General features: G+C 34.0%; 1 protein-coding gene across 1 annotated transcript; it reads left to right on the top strand.

Moving 5' to 3' along the window:
• The first annotated feature begins 57 nt into the window (after positions 1–57).
• Positions 58–23,199, top strand: LOC123549087 (uncharacterized). Its single transcript, XM_045336889.2, has 8 exons — positions 58–99; positions 1,059–1,223; positions 1,891–2,459; positions 3,386–3,473; positions 17,474–17,546; positions 18,809–18,933; positions 19,799–19,892; positions 22,763–23,199. The coding sequence occupies exons 2-8, from the start codon at positions 1,082–1,084 to the stop codon at positions 22,857–22,859; spliced, it is 1,188 nt and encodes a 395-aa protein (XP_045192824.2). The 5' UTR covers positions 58–99; positions 1,059–1,081; the 3' UTR covers positions 22,860–23,199.
• The last annotated feature ends 4,076 nt before the right edge of the window (positions 23,200–27,275 follow it).

Here is a 27,275-nt window from a genome sequence, read left to right as displayed (position 1 = left end):
CGTCATCGTTTAGGGCTACTATTTACATCACGTGATAGTCATGTGATAACTGAAGTAGTTTCTACCGATTGCAACAGCGTATTTGTGTGGATTCAGCAGGTTGGAAGAAATTTCTAGTATATTTATTTTCAGAGATTAGCAATAGCTCTTGTATATAAATACTGCATCATTTAAGTTTGTATTTACGATGACACTGGAATTAAACACTGTAGTGTAACCATAGATTCATTAAATTTAGTGTAACCACTAACCAGGAATTTTTTCTGAATAAGTTTATCTAGGTGTATCACTTTTCACAACATTGTATTATATATTAAAACACAGCTAGTAATTTGTCACAAAGAGTGATAGACCAAAAACGTAAATAATAACTTGACCGTTTGGAATATTATCCAGTGCTTTTGGGTATACATAGTGGATCTTGTAGGTAAATATTGAAAATCACCAAGACAGTGACCTATTCAAATTAGGAAGTAGCTAGGGGTCCGGTATTTTAAACTGGACCCCTCGACCCCCTAGTTTTGCTTCTAAACATGGGCCAGATTGTCTTGGCCCAGTTGTCCCAAGCTTTAACTAGCTGTTAAACTAAATGCTAAATATTAGTCTTGTTGGGAAACACTAGTTTGATGTTTTGATTAGTTGTAAAGACTTTTTAGTGTTCATAATCCTTAAATCGTATATTTGTTTTACTAAGTCTTTCAAAAAATAACGTACCTGTAAATTTAATCACCGGATGTTTTTGCTCATGTTTAGAGGGAAAATGACAAGACATTTCAATACCTTTAATAAATATCCTAGAATATTTGAGTGTTTTTTTCTTTTCATTTTCATAAGCGCCATGATAAGTTTTGATAAGAGACTAAAAGAACTTTCCAAAAATGTATAGGTTTAGTTAAATTACATATTTCTCAATATGATAAAACATATTCAAACCCTAGAAGATTTTAGCAAATTTTTTTTTTTATTGAAGATCTCTTGTTACCTTAACTTAAAATTTATATATTATTGTGGAAAAATTAAGAATTTGCTGGTCATAATATATTTTATTGTTTTCTTAGCTACTGCGAAACTGACAAAAAAGATGGAAAGCCCTTTTTGTTTATACCACAAAGATAAAGACAGTTTTAGCAGAATACAAAAAGAGCTTCAGAAGTCTGGATGGATACCAAGAACATGTGCTCATAGACTTGCTATGGCTGTATGTTCCTGTAGGAAAAACAAACGTATGTAACTTTTTCTTTTTTCATTATCTCATTAGACATATAGTTTTACATGTATATTTAGAATGCTTGAGGTAGAGGCTGCTGTTGCAGAGTGGTTAAGGTCATTGACTTAGAATCACTTGCCCATATCTTTGTGGGTTTGAACCCAGCTTGTGTCATCATATGAGAAAATTGTGTCACTGCATGCGACTTAAAAACAAATAAAAAGAAACAGAATGCTTGACACAGGTAATAAAATGTTGGAAAGAAACTTATATCAGTGAGTTGTTTTCATCATGGGTCTTTTGCTAGAATTTTTAATATTGACAAGTTTGTGAAAGCAAATTAATGTCCATTATGCCTTTGTTTATAATATAGCTGCCACATTTTTTCTTATGAACATAAAATTTCTGTACTTTGTTAAATTTTATACTATTTTCGATAATTGTTTTCTCATGTGTTTGCCAAAAGTTAGAATATTGATTCGCATAGAAGAAAATGTTACCAAATATATTGTTTTTTATTACCTCCATTTATGGCTCTATAAACTGTGTAAGTTCATGTGCATTATTGAAAATAGTAATTTTATAACCATGTAATTATGCAGAACATGTTTTTGAATACCTGCTTCATCTGTTTTTAATATCAAATTAAAAGTCTTTAGGAACTTAAACTCTTGCTTTTACAGAACCAATGCCAAGCAGAGATGAATTTCTTGACAGTCAGGCAAAACTGGAGGAACAGGTAGATCCACTTAGAGCGTACCTTCCAAAGCATTTACTTACATGCTTAGACGACTGTATGAACTCGGCTACTGAAACAGACTACAGTTACTGCCAGTTTATTTCTATACTGGTTAAAGCCAAACTTGGAGACTTCAGTATGCTTTCAAGAGCTGTTCTTTCAACAAATTCTAAAATCTCAGAAAGAGATTTGCAGAGAGAAATCAGTCGTAAAAAGAAGTTAACTCCACATCAGATAGAAATCATCAAAAACAAAAGGAAAAGAAAGATGAATTCAGTTCTTATAAAACTACCTGTATTTCCAGGAAATTTTACAAAACTGCAGCTAGACTTTGTCAAGGAGAGCAAAGGGTACTTAGAGCCTCAGTATAATTTAAACAATCAAAATTTTGAAAGTAAAAAAATTGAAACTTGGGTCAAAGTTTGGGGAGACCCTACAAACATGAAAACATTGTCTGAACGTCTGACTGAAGAAGCGAGGGCTGTGCAGAAGCGCATGGATAGTGAATGGAGGGTAAGAGTCTTACTTGTTTGTTTTGTTCATTCCAAGATGAAGGAAGACAGTCTGCTTTTGTTGTGTTTTATACTGGAGACAACCTTTGTTTACCTTGAAGATGTGGCTTGCCAGAGGTTGCTGGTACTGGAACAAGTTAAGTTTCAATGTAAAGTTGGTCCAAGTGCTCCAGCCATCAATGCTTGAGCAAGTGGTGTTTCGCTGTCGAGTTAGCTCGGGTGTTTGAGCGATCAGTCCCCCAAGCAAGTGGTGTTTCACTGTCCGGTGAAGCCAGATGCTTGAGCCGTCAATGCTCCAGAGCTTTAGGAGTATGATTACAAACAAACTGTGAGCTGCATCTATCTGTCCACCACAGTGTGTGCTGTCCATAATTCTGCCATCCATCGCAAGATTTTACCTGACACAAATGTTTCCCATAATGAAATGATATGTCATACACTTGACCTAGGCTTAAAGGTCAAGTTCACACTTGGAGGTCAAAAGTTAATATGGTCTGTTTCGTGTCCAGTTCATAAGTCTGCCATCCATTGAGGAATTTTGAAATTCCAGGCTTAAATGTTCCTTATGAGATGACATATATGCACAAGACACAGATCCTAAGCCCAAAGGCCAAGGTCACACTTGAATGTCATGGGTTAACATGGTCTGTTTGTGTCTGGTCCATAACTCTGTCATTCATCAAGGGATTTCAATATCACATGGTACAATTATAATGAGATGGCATATCACACCCACGACAGACCCTATATCAAAAGCTAAGGTCATATAATTTAGGCCACTTTTACTCCCCTTAACTTGTAGAGGATTTTATATTGACTGGCAGTGTGTTTTTTGAAAAATGTCCCTAGGCATGGGATGTTGGTAACTCTGATACAATTTCTTGTTGAAAAAGTAAATGTAATTTCTAATTGTCTTTTATATTAAAGGAGAGAAGAACTCGTAATGCAGAGAGAAGAAGATACTTGGCTAGTGTTTATGATGATGATGATGATGAAGAGGAGTATGAAAATACAGGTAAATACAAAAACTACTTTACCCTAAACATGTAGGTTGCAGGTTCAAGCTAGACAGTCAGTTGTTCAAGCCAGACAGTAATTCAGTAATTCTAGCCGTATGTTAAGGCACTAGCAGTGTTGAAGTTATTTTTTTTGAGCTGATGTAGACTGAAGTGGATTACAAAACTTTTATTTCCATAATATGCTGAATTGCATAAGGTGTTAGTTTCAGAGGATTTCCTATGCCATTGTATAGATGATACACAGTAAATGTAATTGTCTGCAAATTTTAAAGTAAATGTAATTATCAGCTTATTTGAAAGTAAATGTAATTATCTGCTAATTTGAAAGTAAATGGAACTTTCAGCTTATTTGAAAGTAAATGTAATTATCTGTTAATTTGAAAGTAAATGTAATTATCAGCTTATTTGAAAGTAAATGTAATTATCAGCTTATTTGAAAGTAAATGTAATTATCGGCTTATTTGAAAGTAAATTATCTGCTAATTTGAAAGTACATGTAATTATCTGCTAATTTGAAAGTAAATGTAATTATCCGCTAATTTGAAAGTAAATGGAATTATCCGCTTATTTGAAAGTAAATGTAATTATCAGCTTATTTGAAAGTAAATGGAATTATCTGCTTATTTGAAAGTAAATGGAATTATCTGTTAATTTGAAAGTAAATAAAATTATCAGCTTATTTGAAAGTAAATGTAATCACCTGCTAATTTGAAAGTAAATATAATTATCAGCTTATTTGAAAGTAAATGTAATCATCTGCTATTTTGAAAGTAAATATAATTATCAGCTTATTTGAAAGTAAATGTAATTATCTGCTATTTTGAAAGTAAATGTAATTATTAGCTTATTTGAAAGTAAATGTAATTATCCGCTATTTTGAAAGTAAATGTAATTATCAGCTTATTTGAAAGTAAACGGAATTATCTGCTTATTTGAAAGTAAATGGAATTTTCAGCTTATTTGAAAATAAATGGAATTATCTGCAAATTTAAAATTTGCATATGCCAACATACAAGAACCATTGCAAAGTGTATTTTTGAGATCTTACAATACTGCAGATCAGCAGCAATTTACACATATTGCAAAATCTGCAAGGCAGATAAACTAGAGTTTTCCAGTTTACTTAATTTGTGTACATAAATAAAGATGTAGGCAAGTTGCACCAGTTTACATACTAGTTGTGCATAAATAAAGATGTAGACTTGTTTCTCCAGTTAAGGTAGTTGTGTGTCATTAATAAAGATGTAGACTTGTTTCTCCAGTTAAGGTAGTTGTTTTGTCATTAATAAAGATGTTTGACTTGTTTCTCCAGTTAAGGTAGTTTTGGGGGTCTTAATAAAGATGTGACTTGTTTCTCCATTTAAGGTAGTTGTTGTATTAATAAAGATGTAGACTTGTTTCTCCAGTTAGGTAGTTTTTTGTGTCATTAAAAAAGATGTAGACTTGTTTCTCCAGTTAAGGTAGTTGTGTGTCATTAATAAAGATGTAGACTAGTTTCTCCAGTTAAGGTAGTTGTGTGTCATTAATAAAGATGTAGACTAGTATCTCCAGTTAAGGTAGTTGTGTGTCATTAATAAAGATGTAGACTTGTTTCTCCAGTTAAGGTAGTTGTGTGTCATTAATAAAGATGCAGACTAGTTTCTCCAGTTAAGGTAGTTGTTTGTCATTAATAAAGATGTAGACTTGTTTCTCCAGTTAAGGTAGTTGTGTGTCATTAATAAAGATGTAGACTTGTTTCTCCAGTTTATGTAGTTAATAAAGATGTGTCGTTAATAAAGATGTAGACTTGTTTCTCCAGTTAAGGTAGTTGTGTGTCATAATAAAGATGTAACAGTTTCTCCAGTTAAAGGGAGTTGTTTTTTCGTTAATAAAGATGTAGACTAGTATCCCAGTTAAGTAGTTTTTTGTGTCATTAATAAAGATGTAGACTTGTTTCTCCGTTAAGGTAGTTGTGTGTCATTAATAAAGATGTAGACTAGTTTCTCCAGTTAAGGTAGTTGTGTGTCATTAATAAAGATGTAGACTAGTTTCTCCAGTTAAGGTAGATGTGAGACCCTTAATAAAGATGTAGACTTGTTTTTCCAGTTAAGGTATTGTTGTCATTAAATAAAGATGCAGACTTGTTTCTCCAGTTAAGGTAATTGTGTTGTCATTACTAAGATGCAGACTAGTTTCTCCAGTTTAGGTAGTTGTGTGTCATTAATAAAGATGCAGACTTGTTTCTCCAGTTAAGGTAGTTGTGTGTCATTAATAAAGATGCAGACTTGTTTCTCCAGTTTTGGTAGTTTTGTGTCATTAATAAAGATGCAGACTATTTTCTCCAGTTTAGGGAGTTGTGTGTCTTAATAAAGATGTAGACTTGTTTTTTTCCAGTTAAGGTAGTTGTGTGGTCATTAATAAAGATGTAGACTTGTTCTCCAGTTAAGGTAGTTGTGGGGTCATTAATAAAGATGCAGACTTGTTTCTCCAGTTAAGGTAGTTGTGGGGTCATTAATAAAAATTAGACTAGTTACTCCAGTTTAAGGAGTTGTGTGTCATTTAAAAAAGATGTAGACTTGTTTCTCCAGTTAAGGTATTGTGTGTCATTAATAAAGATGTAGACTAGTTTCTCCAGTTAAGGTAGTTGTGTGTCGTTAATAAAGATGTAGACTTGTTTCTCCAGTTAAGGTAGTTGTGTGTCATTAATAAAGATGTTTGACTTGTTTTCTCCAGTTAAGGTAGTTGGGGTGTCATATAAAGATGTAGACTTGTTTCCCAGTTTAGGTAGTTGGAGACATTAATAAAGATGTAGACTTGTTTCTCCAGTTAAGGTAGTTGTGTGTCAATAATAAAGATGTAGACTAGTATCTCCAGTTAAGGTAGTTTGTGTCTTAATAAAGATGTAGACTTGTTTCTCCAGTTTATTAGTTTTTAAAGATGTAGACTTGTTTCTCAGTTAAGGTAGTTGTGTGTCATTAATAAAGTTGCAGGACTAGTTTCTCCAGTTAAGGTAGTTGTGGTGCATTAATAAAGATGCAGACTAGTTTCTCCAGTTAAGGTAGTTGTGGTTCATTAATAAAGATGCAGACTTGTTTTCTCCAGTTAAAGGGAGTTGTGTGTCATTAATAAAGATGCAGACTAGTTTCCCATTTAGGTAGTTGTGTGTCATTTAATAAAGATGTAGACTAGTTTCTCCCGTTAAGGTAGTGTGAGACATTAATAAAGATGCCCGACTAGTTTCTCAGACTATTTTTTCCAGTTTAAAGGGAGTTCTGTGTTTATTAAAAAGATTTCAGACTTGTTTCCCCCAGTTTTAAAGGTATTGTTTTGGGCATTTAAAAAAGATGCCCGACTAGGGTTTCTCCAGTTTAGGTAGTTGTGAGACATTTAAAAAAGATGTAGACTTGTTTTCTCCAGTTAAGGTAGTTGGTGTGTCCTTAATAAAGATGTAGACTAGTTTCTCCAGTTTAGGTAGTTTGAGACCTTAAAAAAGAGTTTGACTTGTTTCTCCAGTTAAGGTAGTTGTGTGTCATTTTAATAAAGATGTAGACTATTTCTTTCCGTTAAGGTAGTTGTGTGTCATTAATTTAAAAATGTAGACTTGGTTTCTCCAGTTAAGGTAGTTGTGTGTCATTTTAAAGAGTAGACTTGTTTTTTTTCCAGTTAAGGTAGTTGTGTGTCATTAATAAAATGCAGACTTTGTTTCTCCAGTTTAGTAGTTGTGTGTCATTAATAAAGATGCAGACTTGTTTTTCCAGTTAAGGGAGTTGTGTGTCATTAATAAGATGCAAGACTTGTTTCTCCAGTTAAGGTAGTTGTTTGTCATTAATAAAGATGCAGACTTGTTTCTCCAGTTAAGGTAATTGTGTGTCATTAATAAAGATGCAGACTAGTTTCTCCAGTTTAGGTAGTTGTGTGTCATTAATAAAGATGCAGACTTGTTTCTCCAGTTAAGGTAGTTGTGTGTCATTAATAAAGATGCAGACTTGTTTCTCCAGTTAAGGTAGTTGTGAGACATTAATAAAGATGTAGACTTGTTTCTCCAGTTAAGGTAGTTGTGTGTCATTAATAAAGATGTAGACTTGTTTCTCCAGTTAAGGTAGTTGTGTGTCATTAATAAAGATGCAGACTTGTTTCTCCAGTTAAGGTAGTTGTGTGTCATTAATAAAGATGTAGACTAGTTTCTCCAGTTAAGGTAGTTGTGTGTCATTAATAAAGATGTAGACTTGTTTCTCCAGTTAAGGTAGTTGTGTGTCATTAATAAAGATGTAGACTTGTTTCTCCAGTTAAGGGAGGTTTTTGTGTCATTAAAAAGATGTAACTTTTTCCCCGTTTATGTAGTTAATAAAGATGTAGACTGTTTCTCCAGTTAAGGTAGTTTTTTTGTCATTATAAAGATGCAGACTAGTTCTCCAGTTAAGAGTTGTGTGTCATTAATAAAAATGTAGACTTGTTTCTCCAGTTTATGAGTTAATAAAGATTTTAGACTTGTTTTTTCTCCAGTTAAGGTAGTTGTTTTGTCATTAATAAAGATGTAGACTTGTTTCTCCAGTTTATGTAGTTAATAAAGATGTAGACTTGTTTCTCCAGTTAAGGTAGTTGTGTGTCATTAATAAAGATGCAGACTAGTTTCTCCAGTTAAGGTAGTTGTGTGTCATTAATAAAGATGCAGACTAGTTTCTCCAGTTAAGGTAGTTGTGTGTCATTAATAAAGATGCAGACTTGTTTCTCCAGTTAAGGTAGTTGTGTGTCATTAATAAAGATGTAGACTTGTTTCTCCAGTTTAGGTAGTTGTGTGTCATTAAAAAAGATGTAGGGCTTGTTTCTCCGTTTATGTAGTTAATAAAGATGTAGACTTGTTTCTCCAGTTTAGGTAGTTGTGTGTCATTAATAAAGATGTAGACTTGTTTCTCCAGTTTATGTAGTTAATAAAGATGTAGACTTGTTTCTCCAGTTAAGGTAGTTGTGTGTCATTAATAAAGATGTAGACTTGTTTCTCCAGTTTATGTAGTTAATAAAGATGTAGACTTGTTTCTCCAGTTAAGGTAGTTGTGTGTCATTAATAAAGATGCAGACTAGTTTCTCCAGTTAAGGTAGTTGTGTGTCATTAATAAAGATGCAGACTTGTTTCTCCAGTTAAGGTAGTTGTGTGTCATTAATAAAGATGCAGACTAGTTTCTCCAGTTTAGGTAGTTGTGTGTCATTAATAAAGATGTAGACTAGTTTGTCCAGTTAAGGTAGTTGTGAGACATTAATAAAGATGCAGACTAGTTTCTCAGACTAGTTTCTCCAGTTAAGGTAGTTGTGTGTCATTAATAAACATGCAGACTTGTTTCTCCAGTTAAGGTAGTTGTGTGTCATTAATAAAGATGTAGACTAGTTTCTCCAGTTTAGGTAGTTGTGAGACATTAATAAAGATGTAGACTTGTTTCTCCAGTTAAGGTAGTTGTGTGTCATTAATAAAGATGTAGACTAGTTTCTCCAGTTTAGGTAGTTGTGAGACATTAATAAAGATGTAGACTTGTTTCTCCAGTTAAGGTAGTTGTGTGTCATTAATAAAGATGTAGACTAGTTTCTCCAGTTAAGGTAGATGTGAGACATTAATAAAGATGTAGACTTGTTTTCCCGTTAAGGTAGTTGTTTTTTCATTAATAAAAATGCAGACTTGTTTCTCCAGTTAGGTAATTGTGTGTCATTACTAAAGATGCAGACTAGTTTTCTCCCGTTAGGTAGTTGTGTGTCCCTTAATAAAAATGCAGGGCTTGTTTTATCCAGTTAAGGTAGTTGTGTGTCATTAATAAAGATGTAGACTTGTTTCTCCAGTTAAGGTAGTTGTGTGTCATTAATAAAGATGTAGTCTTGTTTCTCCAGTTTATGTAGTTAATAAAGATGTGTCGTTAATAAAGATTTAGACTTGTTTCTCCAGTTAAGGTAGTTGTGTGTCATTAATAAAGATGTAGACTAGTTTCTCCAGTTAAGGTAGTTGTGTGTCATTAATAAAGATGCAGACTAGTTTCTCCAGTTTAGGTAGTTGTGTGTCATTAATAAAGATGTAGACTTGTTTCTCCAGTTAAGGTAGTTGTGTGTCATTAATAAAGATGTAGACTTGTTTCTCCATTAAGGTAGTTGTTTTGTCATTAATAAGATGCAGACTTGTTTCCCAGTTAAGGTAGTTGTGTGTCATTAATAAAGAGTAGATAGTTTCTCCAGTTAAGGTAGTTTTGTGTGTCATTAATAAAGATTTTAGACTTTTTTCTTCAGTAAGGTAGTTGTGGTGTCATTATAAAGATGTAGACTAGTTTCTCCAGTTAAGGTAGTTGTGGTCATTAATAAAGATGTAGGCTTGTTTCTCCAGTTAAGGTAGTTGTGTGGTCTAAAAAAGATGTAGACTTGTTTCTCCAGTTAGGTAGTTGTGTGTCATTAATAAAGGGTGAGACTTGTTTCTCCAGTTTAGGTAGTTTGTGAGACATTAAAAAGATGTAGACTTGTTTCTCCAGTTAAGGTAGTTGTGTGTCAATAATAAAGATGTAGACTAGTATCTCCAGTTAAGGTAGTTGTGTGTCATTAATAAAGATGTAGACTTGTTTCTCCAGTTTATGTAGTTAATAAAGATGTAGACTTGTTTCTCCAGTTAAGGTAGTTGTGTGTCATTAATAAAGATGCAGACTAGTTTCTCCAGTTAAGGTAGTTGTGTGTCATTAATAAAGATGCAGACTGTTTTCTCCAGTTAAGGTAGTTGTGTGTCATTAATTTAAAGAGCAGACTTTTTTCTCCAGTTAAGGTAGTTGTGTGGGCATTAATTTAAAAATGCGGGCTAGTTTCTCCAGTTTAGGTAGTTGTGTGTCATTAATAAAGATTAGACTAGTTTCTCCAGTTAAGGTATTGTGAGACATTAATAAAGATGCAAGACTAGTTTTTCAGACTAGTTTCTCCGTTAAGGTTAGTTGTGTGTCATTAATAAAGATGCAGACTTGTTTCTCCAGTTAAGGTAGTTGTGTGTCATTAATAAAGATGCAGACTAGTTTCTCCAGTTTAGGTAGTTGTGAGACATTAATAAAGATGTAGACTTGTTTCTCCAGTTAAGGTAGTTGTGTGTCATTAATAAAGATGTAGACTAGTTTCTCCAGTTTAGGTAGTTGTGAGACATTAATAAAGATGTAGACTTGTTTCTCCAGTTAAGGTAGTTGTGTGTCATTAATAAAGATGTAGACTAGTTTCTCCAGTTAAGGTAGTTGTGTGTCATTAATAAAGATGTAGACTAGTTTCTCCAGTTAAGGTAGTTGTGTGTCATTAATAAAGATGTAGACTTGTTTCTCCAGTTAAGGTAGTTGTGTGTCATTAATAAAGATGCAGACTAGTTTCTCCAGTTTAGGTAGTTGTGTGTCGTTAATAAGATGCAGACTTGTTTCTCCATTAAGGGAGTTGTGTGTCATTAATAAGATTTCAGACTTTTTCTCCAGTTTAAGGTTGTGGGGTGTCGTTAATAAAAATTGCAGACTAGTTTCTCCAGTTTAGGTAGTTGTGTGTCATTAATAAAGATGCAGACTTTTTTCTCCAGTTTAAAGGGAGTTGTGTGTCGTTAATAAAAAATGTAACTTGTTTCTCCAGTTAAGGTAGTTGTGTGCCCTTAATAAAAATGCAGACTTGTTTCTCCAGTTAAGGTAGTTTTGTGTCGTTAATAAAGAGTGGGCTTGTTTCTCCCGTTAAGGTAGTTGTTGTGTCGTTAAAAAGATGTAGACTTTTTCTCCAGTTAAGGGTAGTTGTGTGTCGTTAATAAAGATGTAGACTTGTTTCTCCAGTTAAGGTAGTTGTGTGTCATTAATAAAGATGTAGACTTGTTTCTCCAGTTAAGGTAGTTGTGTGTCATTAATAAAGATGTAGACTTGTTTCTCCAGTTAAGGTAGTTGGTGTCATTAATTTAAAAATGTTAGACTTGTTTCTCCCCGTTAAGGTAGTTGTGGTCCTTAATAAAAGATGTAGACTTGTTTCTCCAGTTAAGGTGTTGTTGTGTCATTAATAAAGATGTAGACTTGTTTCTCCAGTTAAGGTAGTTGTTTGTCGTTAATAAAGATGTAGACTTGTTTCTCCAGTTAAGGTAGTTGTGTGTCATTAATAAAGATGTAGACTTGTTTCTCCAGTTAAGGTAGTTGTGTGTCATTAATAAAGATGTAGACTTGTTTCTCCAGTTAAGGTAGTTGTGTGTCATTAATAAAGATGTAGACTTGTTTCTCCAGTTAAGGTAGTTGTGTGTCATTAATAAAGATGTAGACTAGTTTCTCCAGTTAAAGTAGTTGTGTGTCATTAATAAAGATGTAGCTAGTTTCTCCAGTTAAGGTAGTTGTGTGTCATTAATAAAGATGTAGCTATGTTTATCCAGTTTATAGCAGTTAATAAAGAGTAAAACTTGTTTTTCCATTAAGGTAGTTGTGTGTCATTAATAAAGGGGTGTAGACTTGTTTCTCCAGTTAAGGTAGTTGTGTTTTATTAATAAAGATGTGACTTGTTTCTCCAGTTTTAAGGTAGTTGTTGTGCATTAATAAAGATGTAGCTAGTTTTTTCCCCGTTAAGGGAGTTGTGTGTCATTAATAAAGATGTAACTTGTTTCTCCAGTTAAGGTAGTTGTGTGTCATTAAAAAAAGATGCAGACTAGTTTCTCCTCCAGTTAAGGAGTTGTTTTCATTAATAAAGAAAGTAGACTTGTTTCTCCAGTTAAGGTAGTTGTGTGTCATTAATAAGATGTAGACTTGTTTCTCGTTTTAAAGGAGGTTGTGTCATTAATAAAGATGCAGACTTGTTTCTTTTCCCGTTAAGGTAGTTGTGAGACATTAAAAGATGTAGACTAGTTTTCTCCAGTTAAGGTAGTTGTGAGACATTAATAAAAAAAGATGTAGACTTGTTTCTCCCCGTTAAGGTAGTTGTGTGTCATTAATAAAGATGTAGACTTTTTTCTCCAGTTAAGGTAGTTTTGTTTTCATTAATAAGATGTAAAACTTTTTTTTCTCCAGTTTATGTAGTTAATAAAGATGTAGACTTGTTTCTCCAGTTAAGGTAGTTGTTTGTCATTAATAAAGATGCAGACTAGTTTCTCCAGTTAAGGTAGTTGTGTGTCATTAATAAAGATGTAGACTTGTTTCTCCAGTTTATGTAGTTAATAAAGATGTAGACTTGTTTCTCCAGTTAAGGTAGTTGTGTGTCATTAATAAAGATGTAGACTTGTTTCTCCAGTTTATGTAGTTAATAAAGATGTAGACTTGTTTCTCCAGTTAAGGTAGTTGTGTGTCATTAATAAAGATGCAGACTAGTTTCTCCAGTTAAGGTAGTTGTGTGTCATTAATAAAGATGCAGACTAGTTTCTCCAGTTAAGGTAGTTGTGTGTCATTAATAAAGATGCAGACTTGTTTCTCCAGTTAAGGTAGTTGTGTGTCATTAATAAAGATGTAGACTTGTTTCTCCAGTTTAGGGAGTTGTGGTGTCATTAATAAAGATGTAGGGCTTGTTTCTCCAGTTTATGTAGTTAAAAAAGATGTAGGGCTGTTTCTCCAGTTAAGGTAGTTGTGTGTCATTAATAAAGATGTAGACTTGTTTCTCCAGTTTATGTAGTTAATAAAGATGTAGACTTGTTTCTCCAGTTAAGGTAGTTGTGTGTCATTAATAAAGATGTAGACTTGTTTCTCCAGTTTATGTAGTTAATAAAGATGTAGACTTGTTTCTCCAGTTAAGGTAGTTGTGTGTCATTAATAAAGATGTAGACTAGTTTCTCCAGTTAAGGTAGTTGTGTGTCATTAATAAAGATGCAGGGGCTAGTTTTCTCCAGTTTTAAAGGTTTGTTGTGTGTCATAATAAGATGCAGACTTGTTTCTCCAGTTAAGGTAGTTGTGTGTCAAAATAAAGATTGCAGACCTGTTTCTCCAGTTTAGGTAGTTGTGTTCATTAATAAAGATGTAGACTAGTTTGTCCAGTTAAGGTAGTTGTGAGACATTATAAAGATGCAGACTAGTTTTCCCCAGACAGTTTCTCCATTAAAGGGAGTTGTGTGTCATTAAAAACATGCAGACTTGTTTTTTTCCAGTTAAGGTAGTTGTGTGTCATTAATAAAGTGTAGACTAGTTTCTCCAGTTTAGGTAGTTGTGAGGGCATTAATAAAGATGTAACTTGTTTTCTCCAGTTAAAGGTGTTGGTGTCATTAATAAAGATGTAGACAGTTTCTCCAGTTTTTGGTAGTTGTGAGACATTAAAAAAGATGTAGACTTGTTTCTCCAGTTAAGGTAGTTGTGTGTCATTTTAAAAAAGATGTAACTAGTTTCTCCAGTTAAGGTAGAGTGAGACATTAATAAGATGTAGACTTGTTCTCCAGTTAAGGTATTGTTGGGCATTAATAAGATGCAGCTTTTTTTTTTCCAGTTAAGGAAATTGTGTCATTACTAAAGATTTCAGACTAGTTTCCTCCCGTTTAGGTAGTGGGTGTCATTAATAAAGATGGGAACTTGTTTTATCCATTTAAGGTATTGGGTCTTAATAAAGATGTAGACTTGTTTTTCCAGTTAAGGTAGTTGTGTGTCATTAATAAAGATGTAGTCTTGTTTCTCCAGTTTATGTAGTTAATAAAGATGTGTCGTTAATAAAGATTTAGACTTGTTTCTCCAGTTAAGGTAGTTGTGTGTCATTAATAAAGATGTAGACTAGTTTCTCCAGTTAAGGTAGTTGTTTGTCATTAATAAGATGTAGACAGTTTCTCCAGTTAGGTAGTTGTGTGTCATTAAAAAAGATGCAGACTAGTTTTCTCCAGTTTAGGTAGTTGTGTGTCATTAATAAAGAGTAGACTTGTTTTCCCAGTTAAGGTAGTTGTGTGTCATAATAAAGATGTAGACTTGTTTCTCCAGTTAAGGTAGTTGGTGTCATTTAATAAGATGCAGACTTTTTTTCTCCAGTTAAGGTAGTTGTGTGTCATTAATAAAGATGTAGACTAGTTTCTCCAGTTTAAGGTAGTTTGTTGTCAATAATAAAGATGTAGAAATTTTTTTCTTCAGTTAAGGAGTTGTGTGTCATTAATAAAGATGTAGACTATTTTCTCCTTAAGGTAGTTGTGGTCTTAATAAAGATGTAGGCTTGTTTCTCCAGTTAAGGTAGTTGTGTGTCATTAATAAAGATGTAGACTTGTTTCTCCAGTTAAGGTAGTTGTGTGTCATTAATAAAGATGTAGACTTGTTTCTCCAGTTTAGGTAGTTGTGAGACATTAATAAAGATGTAGACTTGTTTCTCCAGTTAAGGTAGTTGTGTGTCAATAATAAAGATTTTAGACTAGATCTCCAGTTAAGGTAGTTGTGTGTCCCTTAAAAAAGATGTAGACTTGTTTCTCCAGTTTATGTAGTTAATAAAAGATGTTTGACTTTTTTTTTCTCCAGTTAAGGTAGTTGTGGTCATTAATAAAGATGCAGACTAGTTTCTCCAGTTAAGGTAGTTGTGTGTCAGACTAGTTTCTCCAGTTAAGGTAGTTGTGTGTCATTAATAAAGATGCAGACTTGTTTCTCCAGTTAAGGTAGTTGTGTGTCATTAATAAAGATGCAGACTAGTTTCTCCAGTTTAGGTAGTTGTGTGTCATTAATAAAGATGTAGACTAGTTTCTCCAGTTAAGGTAGTTGTGAGACATTAATAAAGATGCAGACTAGTTTCTCAGACTAGTTTCTCCAGTTAAGGTAGTTGTGTGTCATTAATAAAGATGCAGACTTGTTTCTCCAGTTAAGGTAGTTGTGTGTCATTAATAAAGATGCAGACTAGTTTCTCCAGTTTAGGTAGTTGTGAGACATTAATAAAGATGTAGACTTGTTTCTCCAGTTAAGGTAGTTGTGTGTCATTAATAAAGATGTAGACTAGTTTCTCAGTTTAGGTAGTTGTGAGACATTAATAAAAGATGTAGACTTGTTTCTCCAGTTAAGGTAGTTGTGTGTCATTAATAAAGATGTAGACCTAGTTTTTTTTCTCCAGTTAAAGGTAGTTTGGGGTCATTAAAAAAGATGTAGACTTGTTTTTCTCCAGTTAAGGTAGTTGGTGTGTCGTATAAAAGAATGCAGACTAGTTTCTCCAGTTTAGGTATTTTTGTGTCCGTTAATAAAGATGCAGACTTGTTTCTCCAGTTAAGGGTATTGTTTTTGGGCCATTAATAAAGATGCCCGACTTGTTTCTCCCCGTTAAGGTAGTTTGTGTGTCGTTAAAAAAAGATGCAGACTAGTTTCTTTTGTTTAGGTAGTTGTGTGTCATTAATAAAGATGTAGACTTGTTTTCTCCAGTTAAGGTAGTTGGGTGTCGTTAATAAAGAATTTTTACTTGTTTTTTTTCCAGTTAAGGTTAGTTTGTGTGTCGTTAATAAAGATGTAGACTTTGTTTCTCCAGTTAAGGGTAGTTTTGTGGTTCGTTAATAAAGATTTCAGACTTGTTTCTCCGTTTAAGGTAGTTGTGTTGTCGTTAAAAAGATGTAGACTTTTTCTCCATAAGGTAGTTTTTGTGTGTCGTTAATAAAGATGTAGACTTGTTTTCTCCAGTTAAGGGTAGTTGTGTGTCATTAATAAAGTGTAGACTTGGTTTCTCCATTTAAGGTAGTTGTGTGTGCATTAATAAAGATGTAGACTTTTTCTCCAGTTAGGTAGTGTGGTGTCATTAATAAAGATGTAGACTTGTTTTCTCCCGTTAAGGGTAGTTGTGGTCCTTATAAAGAGTTAGACTTGTTTCTCCAGGTTAAGGGTAGTTGTGTGTCATAATAAAGTGTAGGGTGGTTTCTCCAGTAAGGTAGGTGTGTCGTTAGAAAGTGTTAGAGCCTTTTTTCCCAGTAAGGTTTGTTGTGTGTCATTAATAAAGATGTAGACTTGTTTCTCCAGTTAAGGTAGTTGTGGGCATTCATAAAGATGGTTTTGACCTTGTTCTCCAGTAAGGTAGGTGGTGAAATAAAGATGTAACTTGTTTCTCCAAATTAAGGTAGGTTTTTGGTCAATAATAAAGATGTAGACCAGTTTCTCCATGTTATAAGTAGTTGGTGTGTCATTAATAAAGATGTAAGTAGTTTCCAGTTTAAGGTTAGTTGTGTGTCATTAATAAAGATGTTAAATTTTATCCAGTTATGCAGGTTATAAAGATTTTGGAGTTTTTCCAGGTTTAAAGGAAGTTGGTGTATTAAATAAAGATGTAGACTTGGTTTCTCCAGTTGGGTATTTGTGTGTCATTAAAAAGATGTAGACTTTGTTTTCCCAGGTAAGGGTAGTGTTTGTCATTAATAAAATGTTAAACTAGGTTCTCCAGTTAAGGTAGTTGTGTGTCATAATAAAAATGTGATTGGGTTTTTTCCAGTAAGGTAGGGTTTGTGTGGTCATAATAAAGATGCCCGACTAGTTCTCCAGTTAAGGGGAGTTGTTGTCATAATAAAGATGTAGATTGGTTCTCCAAAGGTAAGGTATGTGTGTCCCCTTCTAAAGATGTAGCTTGTTTCTCCAGTTTATGAGTTTAATAAAGATGTGGTGTTAATAAAGATTAGACCCTTGTTTTTCCCCGTATAAGGTAGTGTTTGTCATTAATAAAGATGTAGACTAGTTTTCCCAGTTAAGGTGTGTTGTCGTAATTAAGATGTTGATAGTTCTCCAGTAAGGGAGTTTGTGGTCAATAATAAAAATGTAGGGTAGTTTCTCATTAAGGTAGTTTTTGTGTCATTAATAAAGATGTAGACTAGTTTCTCCAGTTAAGGTAGTTGTGTGTCATTAATAAAGATGTAGACTAGTTTCTCCAGTTAAGGTAGTTGTGTGTCATTAATAATGATGTAGCTAGTTTCTCCAGTTAAGGTAGTTGTGTGTCATTAATAAAGATGCAGACTAGTTTCTCCAGTTAAGGTAGTTGTGTGTCATTAACTAAAATGTAGACTTGTTTCAGCTGTTTATGTAGTTTTATATGTAAAAAAATGTAGACTATTTTTACCTTAAGCATGTGCTGCATTTTTCTTTACTCTTTTATTAAAATATCTGTTATGTTTTATTTACAGTTATGTCGGGAAATGTGAAGGAACATTTGACTGATGATTTTAGTCTGAAAGTTCAGAAAAGTGCTAAAAACAAGTATGTACTATAATTAATTCTAATATGCTTTTCTCTGTTAAAACACTGTTATAATTATTTTAGGTGTATGAAGTAAAGATTTCACTTCGGAACTAAGGCAGTGGTGAGCTGAGACATTAATTGTTTGTAATACTTTATAGTCAATGACCAACTGTGAATCCTCTAAGTAAAGTTGTGATCTATAAGTATAAGCCAATGTTCCTGCTGTCCTTTGTCCTGCATCAATATTTTTAGTTACACCATCTCCTCTGTAACAACTGATGTGAATTACATCAAAGTTGGTTAGTGATATCCTGGCATGCACCTCTCTCACGATTGATCAAATGATTCTGCTTGGCCCCTTTTAGGAAAATGACAAAAATGACTTTTTCTCATGCCCCAATGAATCGACCTTCATCAAATTTGGTTAGTAATATCCTTGTATCTATTTCCCTCAGTTATGTTCAGTTTGTGCGTGTTTACCCTTTTCTGGGTCAGTAGTGCTAAAATACAAAAAAAATCTTTTAAAAAAACACTTTATGCATCTTCAGCAAATTTGGTTTGTAGTATCATTGACGGACTTCTCCTAAATTTGTTCAAATGATTCTAGACTCCTTTTAAGGGGTACCTAGAGCTTATAGTAGAAAATTCTTTAAGTAACTTCTTCTCATGAACCATTTGACAAATCTTCACCAGTCTTGGTCAGTTGCATTCTTGTATGGACCTTTCTCAGTTTTGTTTATGTGAATCTGCTAGACCCATTTTAGGGGCTGTCAGAGTTTAAAATAGAATACTTCTCAAACAACTTCTTGTATGAATTCCTTTATAGATTTTCAACAAACTTGGCCTGTAGCATCTTTGTATGGACTTTAAAATGTTTAAACAATTCAGCTTTACCTCTTTTAGAGGCAACCAGAGCTAAAAGTAGAAAAAAATCTTTAAACAGCTTTTTCTCATGAACCACTTGATGGATTTTTACCAAACTAGCTCTGTAAGCATTGTTTTATGGACCTATCTCACAATTATTGAAGTAGTTTTGCTTGATCTCTTTTCGGGGCCACCAAAGGTTAAACAATGACTGCTCATCTTGAACTGCTTCATGGATCTTCACAAACTTGTTCTTTAGCATCTTTATATATATGGACCTTTCTCATATTTGTTCAAATGGTTTAGCTTCTGCCAGAGCTTAAAATAGAAAACATTGAAACAACTTCTCATAAACAGATTGATAGTATGTCATTTATATTTTATTATTATTTATTATTATTGATGTACATTTTCAGAACTAAAACAGTACTAGCTAAGGCTCAGACATCAGTGTTGCAGGGTGGTCACTGTCTTCAATGCTACAAACCATTCACTGACCTTCATGATGGTACATCGTGCACCTTTCATGAAGGATTCATAGGTAAAATCTGGCTATCTTTGATCTTATAGCAAGTTTTCCTTAGCTCACCTGAGCACGAAGTGCTCAAAGGTGAGCTTTTGTGATCACCCTGTGTCCATTGTCTGTCCGTCGTCCGTCCATCGTCGTCATTGTCAACAGTTTGACTGTTAACACTCTAGAGGTCACAATTTTGGCCCAATCTTAATGAAAGAATGCATAGGCCTACAGTCATCAAAGATCAGGGTAACAGTTACAGAGATTGGAAATGGTTTCTGCTGAATAAGTAAGGGGAAAAATAATTTTCTCCTCAATAACTAAAGAAGTTTAAGAAAGGCCTACAGTCTTCAAATATCATGGGATGATAGCCTGTGATCAGTATATGGCTCTTATGCTTCTGGGGTCAGGAGGTCAAAGGTCATGATCACAGTGACCATCAATTTGAAAATAGTTTCTGCTCAAAAACTAAAAAAGGCTTAAGCATACAGTCATCAAAGTTTGTCGGGTAATTGCCTATAGTCAGTAAACAAATAATCAGCTAAGGAACACATGAGTCCACTAACATAAGACTTTGTAGGGTGACTTACTTGGTCAATAGATGAATGCTATTGTTCTTGGGGTAAGAAAGTCAAAAGGTTAAGGTCTCTTGACCTTGAAACTGAAAAGGGTTTGTGATCAATAACTGTTAAATACTTGGTTCTATGGCTACAAAATTTTATATCAAGATTGCCTGAGTGGTCTGTATATCAGTCTGAAAGCAGTTTCCATTTAAAAACTTAAAATTGCATTCCCAGTTTCCTCTGACAGACTTTGATGGGGGTATATGTACAGGAATAAACATGTCTTGTTATTTTAATGGTAGTTTTTCAACATTTGCTTTTTATTTCAGTTTCACAGGAATTATCAAATAAACGTATATGGTCCTGTTGTTCTGACGTAGTGAATGAAGACATGGATGCTTACACTGTGCATAGCACAACTGGGTAAATACCGTACTTCAAAGTTTTAAAATAAACCAGCATTATGGTGTTACATGATTGAAAGTTACCCTTAAGATATCATGAGTTTGCAGCTTTTCAAGTGGAAGCAGTCAGTGTACTCTTTCAGTAATCGGATGGTACTCCTATAGAAATGCCCACCCTTTTCATGCCCTGTTGGGTCTTGAACCTGCAGTGATTGTGGTTAGGAATAAATGGTTTAAGGTAGTTCTGCATATTCATGTTAAGTTATTTTCTATAAGAAAGCTTTTAATTTAACACTGATTTTTCAAAACATCATGTTGTCATAAGAAACTAAGGCCAGTAGAAAGCTAGAGTTGTTTGCTTGGTTATTTACTGGATTCAAGCAGAGACATCATCTCTAAAACCACCTAAAAAACTTCAACAAAACTTGAAAGAAATATGTCAGCCAGGTCTGACTCAATGATTTTATATTGCTAGTAATTGCTAGTGTCAAAGACCATAGAGGCATATTGTGTTTAAACTGTCTGTCTGTCCATATTACTAGGGATGGGAACGGATACTGTTTAAAGTGTGAATCATTGTAATAATTATGGATTGTTGGATAAAATGGCAAGGGCTGTTGTTTTTTTTTTTCAGTCAAGATACAGGAAAATAAATAAACATTAATTTTATTCACAAATGCACATGCATAAATCAACGTGTCAACTTTTATTCAAGTGTAGCTTATACAGCTACAAAAAATATCACAATCATAAACCTACGATTTATAAAAAAAATATACAAACAACTTCTAAAATTTATTACATAAAACAGGCGCCAATTAAAATGAACAAAAGATAAAAAGGCATCACATTTATACCTGTTGCAAACTGTTAATCCGTAACGACGACCCCTGACAATTACACATTGTAATTTTCTTGTTAATTGGACAATTTTTGACACACGATAAACAAACACAACAGAACAAATGGTTTTATTCTGCATAATTAGCATGCTTAGATTGCTCAAAATCAACGATACCTATTTTGAAACAAGAGGGCCATGATGGCCCTATATCGCTCACCTGTTATCATTGCACTTGAGGACAAGAAGGTCCTCAGAAAAAATATCTAAGTCCAAAGGACAGTAACAACAAAGGGAAGAAATTTAACCAAAAAGAAAAAAAAAATTCTTACAAGGTACAGATATGTCAAAATACACCTAAAAATTGGAGGTACCATCCATGTTGTACCACAGAAAGTGGTCTCGGTTTTTCCCTACGGCCAATAACAAACAAGTTACTAAAAAAAAGCTATTTATAGTAACGTAAAAGGGAAGTAATTGAAAAATTTTTTTTATTGTAAGTGAACAAAAGAAGGATCTGCCGAATAAATGTTGACATAAATGAAATTTCAGATCAGTATCTTTATTAGTTACGGAGATATACCCACTTTAATTTGAAATAAAGGGAGGTAATTTGACATAAAATCAGTCCATAGTTATCTACCCTGATTGTCTCTGTCCAACTAATAACAATAATGAAATTTCAAATAAGTCCTATAAGTACTTACTGATATAAATCAATTTTGATTACAATCAGGGGAGGTAATCAGATATAAAATAACTCTGAACCTACGCTTGGATCTGTCATGGAATCCAAGAATTATTGTTGTTGAAGTTATTTTAGAAGTTTGTATCAAATAAAACCATAAATGAAGTCTCTATATGGCTGCTAAAGCCAAAATAGCCAATTTTGGACCTTTAAGGGGCCATAACTCTGGAACCAATGAAGAAATCTGGCCAGTTCAAGAAAGGAACCAAGATCTTGTGGTGATACAAGTTGTGTGCAAGTTTGGTTAAAATCGAATCATAAATGAAGCTGCTATTGTGCAGACAAGGTCAAAATAGCTAATTTTGGCCCTTTCAGGGGCCATAACTTTGGAACCCATTATGGGATCTGGCCGGTTCAACTAAGGAATGAAGATCTTATGGTGACACAAGTTTTGTGCAAGTTTGATTAAATTCAAATCATAAATGAAGCTGCTATTGTGCAGACAAGGTCAAAATAGCTCATTCTGGCCCTTTCAGGGGCCATAACTCTGGAACCCATAATGGAATCTCGCCAGTTCAAGAAAGGAACCAAGATCTTATGGTGATACAAGTTGTGTTCAAGTTTGGTTAAAATCAAATCATAAATGAAGCTGCTATTGTGCAGACAAGGTCAAAATAGCTCATTCTGGCCCTTTCAGGGGCCATAACTCTGGAACCAATAATATAATCTGGCCAGTTCAAGAAAGGAACCAAGATCTTATGGTGATACAAGTTGTGTGCCAGTTTGGTAAAAATCAAATCATAAATGAAGCTGCTATTGTGCAGACAAGGTCAAAATAGCTAATTTTGGCCCTTTCAGGGGCCATAACTCTGGAACCCATAATGGGATCTGGCCAGTTCAAGAAAGGAACCGAGATCTTATGGTGATACAAGTTGTGTGCAAGTTTGGTTAAAATAAAATCATAAATGAAACCACTATCGTGCAGACAAGAAATTGTTGACGGACGCACGCATGCACGCACGCACGCACGCACTGACGGACTGACGACGGACGACGGACGAAGGGTGATCACAAAAGCTCACCTTGTCACTATGTGACAGGTGAGCTAAAAAAAACTATACACTAATTTACAAATATTCGAATTTGATTTTCATATTCGAATATTCGTTCCCATCCCTACATAGTACACACAGCCATCATCCATTGACTGGGGAAAAGCTGTATAGTATTTTCTGATGATCCAAGACGTGTTGTGAACATTGAGATTTTTCTGACAAATATCTGTGGGCAAACTTTGCTGCTATTTCAAAGTAAAATCTAAAACAGAATGAGAATAACCAATTTATTATTTTATTTTCAGATGCAGTACAAGTCCAGTTCACAACTGGCGTACACACGCTAAGTCTAAAGGCAAAGACCGAGAGAACCAGTTCTACAACAGCCATAAATATCATTAAATTCTACACAGCATAATTATACAGATGTTGTGTAAGACCAAGTACAATGTGCATAATTTAACTTCAGATTTGATTATTTCAAAAATATATGTTGTACTTATTCTGAAACTGGATGAATGTTTCCTAGAGTGATCGTTATAACCGGCACAGACAACACAGTGTGAACTGATACGTACTAGGAGTTGTCACTAACCAGACTTGTTGCAACAACTGAAGATGTGAATGATTTTATTATGTATATTTGTGTGGCCTCACATTAAAAAGGACTTCATAAATGACATATGTTTTGTGATGATGTTTGAAATTTTGTATTTCAATAAAAGCATTCATTTTGGGGTAATATCTTCATTTTTACATACCAGTTTTTCACCAAAGAAATAATTACAATTTTTTTGTCATATATATGTAACTATCATCTGTTCAAAATGTGTAGAATTTATAATGGCAGGATGTGTGATTTTAAAAAAACATTCAGACAGCAAATCATGGCTAGAATGAAAAATGACTTTCTGAAGAAGAATATTGTTTAACTCTAGCATCTGTATTTAGTGTTTGAATAAAAAAATTTTTCAATGGCTGTTGTTGCAGATGGAAAAACTGACTTGAGAGTGACGAAGCTCTACCGTGTTACTGCCCATCCAGTTATCCTAGAGAAATTTGAATTTGATGTTTGAATATAAGAATCTGTAGGCTGTAGTTACAAATTGCAAAATCTTGCTCAATGGTAACTGTTTAAGTGGTAACAAGGCTCTGCCGAGTTACTTTCCAGCCAGTTATCCAAAAGGTCTTTTTATCCAGTGTTGCACACACAGAAAAGTTCAACAAATCTGCTACATAAATATAGTGTGTTAGATGTTATTTACAGCACGAGAGTCATCTTTCATGAGCATGTTGGATAGGTTTTGTCAGCAAGGGTAAAATCACAGGAAATGCCAGTCCCAGATATAAGAATATATTCAGTAGTTACTCCTCTGTGAAATGTGGATATAACGCACGACAAATACCCATATACTTGTTTCATCGTAAGTCAGATTTCATCAGGAAGGGAGGATCAGTTTATAAATTTTACATGTTCTGCATTCCACTCTAAAAATATATAATTGAATGTACTTCATTTATATTGTACACTATGCTGTAATTTGTATTTTTTTAGCAGTAATATATTAAAAATATTATTTGTGATTCTTTTCTCTGGTTTTGTGCGAGTTTTGACAGACCACAAGTAGATTATAACCCAAAGCCAGTCGGATGTGAAGACCAAATATTACCAAATATTCAAGCTTCTTAAAAAAAAACGGAGTTCCAATATCGGTATTTTTATTTCAACCAGTTGAAGTACTCGTTTTAACAGCCAATCCTCAGAAACTTCCTTAGGAAGACTGTAAAGAAATCTTAAATTGTTTCGTATTTAATAATCAAAAGTAGGAGTTCTTTCATCAGCTGTAATAACAGTTTTACTACATCTCTTAAAGAAACTGTTTTATATCTAAAATGAACATCTTCATGTACATTTATGTTTGTTCAGCTCAATTGAACTTTTAGCATTGTTGAATGTCAATTGTACATTGTCCATTACTTCTTTAAAGAACATCTCCTAAACCACTAGTGAATACCAAATCCCTTTGAATCATTTTGTTTCATTAAAAGAATCATGGCAGCCTAGGAGTAGGGCTGGTTTTATTTATATAAGGATGAAATGTCTAGCCCCAATTTCAAAATTATTCCAAGTCATTGTTTTGTTGGAAAAAACATGGCTGCCAGCGGGCAGGGTTAGTTTTCCCTATATGGCTATACCTAAAACTTATAAATCCAGCTTACAGTGTATAACTATGTTGATGCCCAACGAGGATGCTCAAGTTTGCTTCAATGCTTCTTTTGAGGCACAGCTATGTCACAGGAGCCTGCTCTCAGAGTAGTCTTGCCAAGGTATTTAAAGTTTAGTGATAGCCCAGGATCTTGGAGGAAGGAAGGTCTGATCCCTGGGAGAAAAAATGTAGCCCTTGTCTGTGAAGTTATGTATCCTCCACCTTGATACTGGTATACTGAGTTCTTGGATCTGCTATGTAATCTACAGGTAGAAGGTAGGACAAGTGCACTAAAAGCTACGCTTGTTTTAGTGGGTTGAACAGCACAAGACTGTTCTGTTACAAATAACTAAAACTAACTCAAGTTTTCTATTTTATTAAGAAAATCAGAACAATCAAATTTCAATAGACAACATAATTACGTGACTGTATCAGTTCAAATATTGGCCCTGTACATGAAGAGGGGATAACTCTGGAATACATAACAAAACTCATCTACAGAGTAAATATTTAAAATAACTTAAAAAAGACAATAACATGGAGTTTGTTGCACAGACAAACTGTTGAACTCTGATAGCCAGTTCAATGTATCTTTTTTTATACTATTTATTAACTATTCATTTACTTTTACCTTCATTTCTTTACAATGGAGGTAGAGACTTCAAAACATGGGCATACCCAGTTACAAATATCTACTGAAAATCAGATGAAAAATTTAATTAATAAGAGTTGATTGCTGCACATAAAATTACATGTTTAAATCTTCAGATTAAGGTTTTGCAAGTTCATTTTGAATGTGCATGTTTGAACTATGTTATAATCGCATTGTTCTGTAATTCAACAGACGAAACACTCACTAAAATAGAAAATAAAATTCTATAAATACCCGTGCCCATACAAGTAAGAAATATAAACCTCGCTTATTTCTAAAATTTAAGCTTAATCTAAAAATGCTATGAAAGGAGTCTACTTCACCTTTTGTGACATAATGAGCTTTATTTTCTATGTCAAACTGCCACTGGGCAACAAGACATTGTTTTTTAACTCAACTAAAAGAAAACATGTCAATATCTGCAAGACGTTACATAAAGAAATTGCACAGAGGACTAGATAGAACAGAAAACAGAAGTCACTTAAGGTAGTGGGCCAGCTATGACAGGGGGTGATGTCCATTTAATTACATGTTCTACATATGCAATTTTGGCATTCTGTGGTTGTTACTGGAGTTGCAATTTCTTTACCTTTAAACAGGGTTTTACTGATCCAGAACCTTAAAGTAGGGTTCTTCTAACCCATAACCTTAAAATAGGGTTCTACTGACCAAGAACCTTAAAGTAGGGTTTTACTGACCAAGAACCTTAAAGTAGGGTTCTTCTGACCAAGAACCTTAAAGTAGGGTTCTACTGACCAATAACCTTAAAGTAGGGTTTTACTGACCAAGAACCTTAAAGTAGGGTTTAACTGACCAATAACCTTAAAATAGGGTTCTACTAACCAATACTTTAAAATAGGGTTCTACTGATCCAGAACCTTAAAGTAGGGTTCTACTGACCAAGAACCTTAAAGTAGGGTTTAACTGACCAATAACCTTAAAATAGGGTTCTACTAACCGATACCTTAAAATAGCGTTCTACTGACCCAGAAGCTTAAAATAAGGTTCTACTGAACCTGAAACAGGCCTACTAACCAAGAACTACTGACCCAGAACTTCTAAATTGGGTTCTGTCAAGCCAGAACCTGAAACAGGGTTCTACTGACCCAGAACCTGAAATAGGGTTCTACTGAACCAGAACCTGAAATAAGGTTCTACTGATCCAGAACCTGTAACAGGGTTCTACTGACCCAGAACCTGAAATAGGGTTCTACTGAACCAGAACCTGAAACAGGGTTCTACTGACCCAGAACCTGTAACAGGGTTCTACTGACCCAGAACCTGATATAGGGTTCTACTGAACCAGAACCTGAAATAGGGTTGTACTGACCCTGAACCTGATATAGGGTTCAGAAAAGCATCAATGTCTCAGACAAATTCTAAAGGTACTGGTCACGTGTGACCGGAGTGCAAGGACTCATAAATATAGACAGAATTTACAATGGATTTAAGAAGCAGAACTGAAATAAATCCTTTTGGAAAAATTGATAACTGGTAATATTTAAATAAACTTTTAAAAACAAATCTTATAATAAAAAAAAAAAATTACTACCGACTGCCAAAATACATCCATTTTGCCTTAATCAATATGACACCATATTTTTTAGTAAGAGCTACATTTAATGTTTGATCAATAATTAAAAGAAAGACATAACAAAGTGTAATAATCTTTATGCTACAAATAACAGAACAAAGTGTAAAGACAGAGGAATATGGAAAACAATGTCATTTACCTGCAAAGTGAGTTTGTTGTTAAGCATTAAAGTAAGATTACCCTATACAAATTAGTATGACTGCTTCCTCACATAGAAGTCTATTTGTTTAGTCATGTTTTAAGTCTCGTTAACCTTAAGCCTGCTGCAGGCAAGTGATCCTACCTTTGCGACTACGCAGGCTGATCATGGTCTACACCGTTCGCTATTCAGTCAGTAAATTCAGTGAACATCCCTTAGAATAATG

Source organism: Mercenaria mercenaria, chromosome 6 (genome assembly GCF_021730395.1).
Source record: "Mercenaria mercenaria strain notata chromosome 6, MADL_Memer_1, whole genome shotgun sequence".
NCBI classification, from domain to species: Eukaryota; Metazoa; Mollusca; class Bivalvia; order Venerida; family Veneridae; genus Mercenaria; species Mercenaria mercenaria.
Note: the sequence above shows the minus strand (reverse complement) of the source record. Positions and strands in the feature narration are given on the sequence as shown.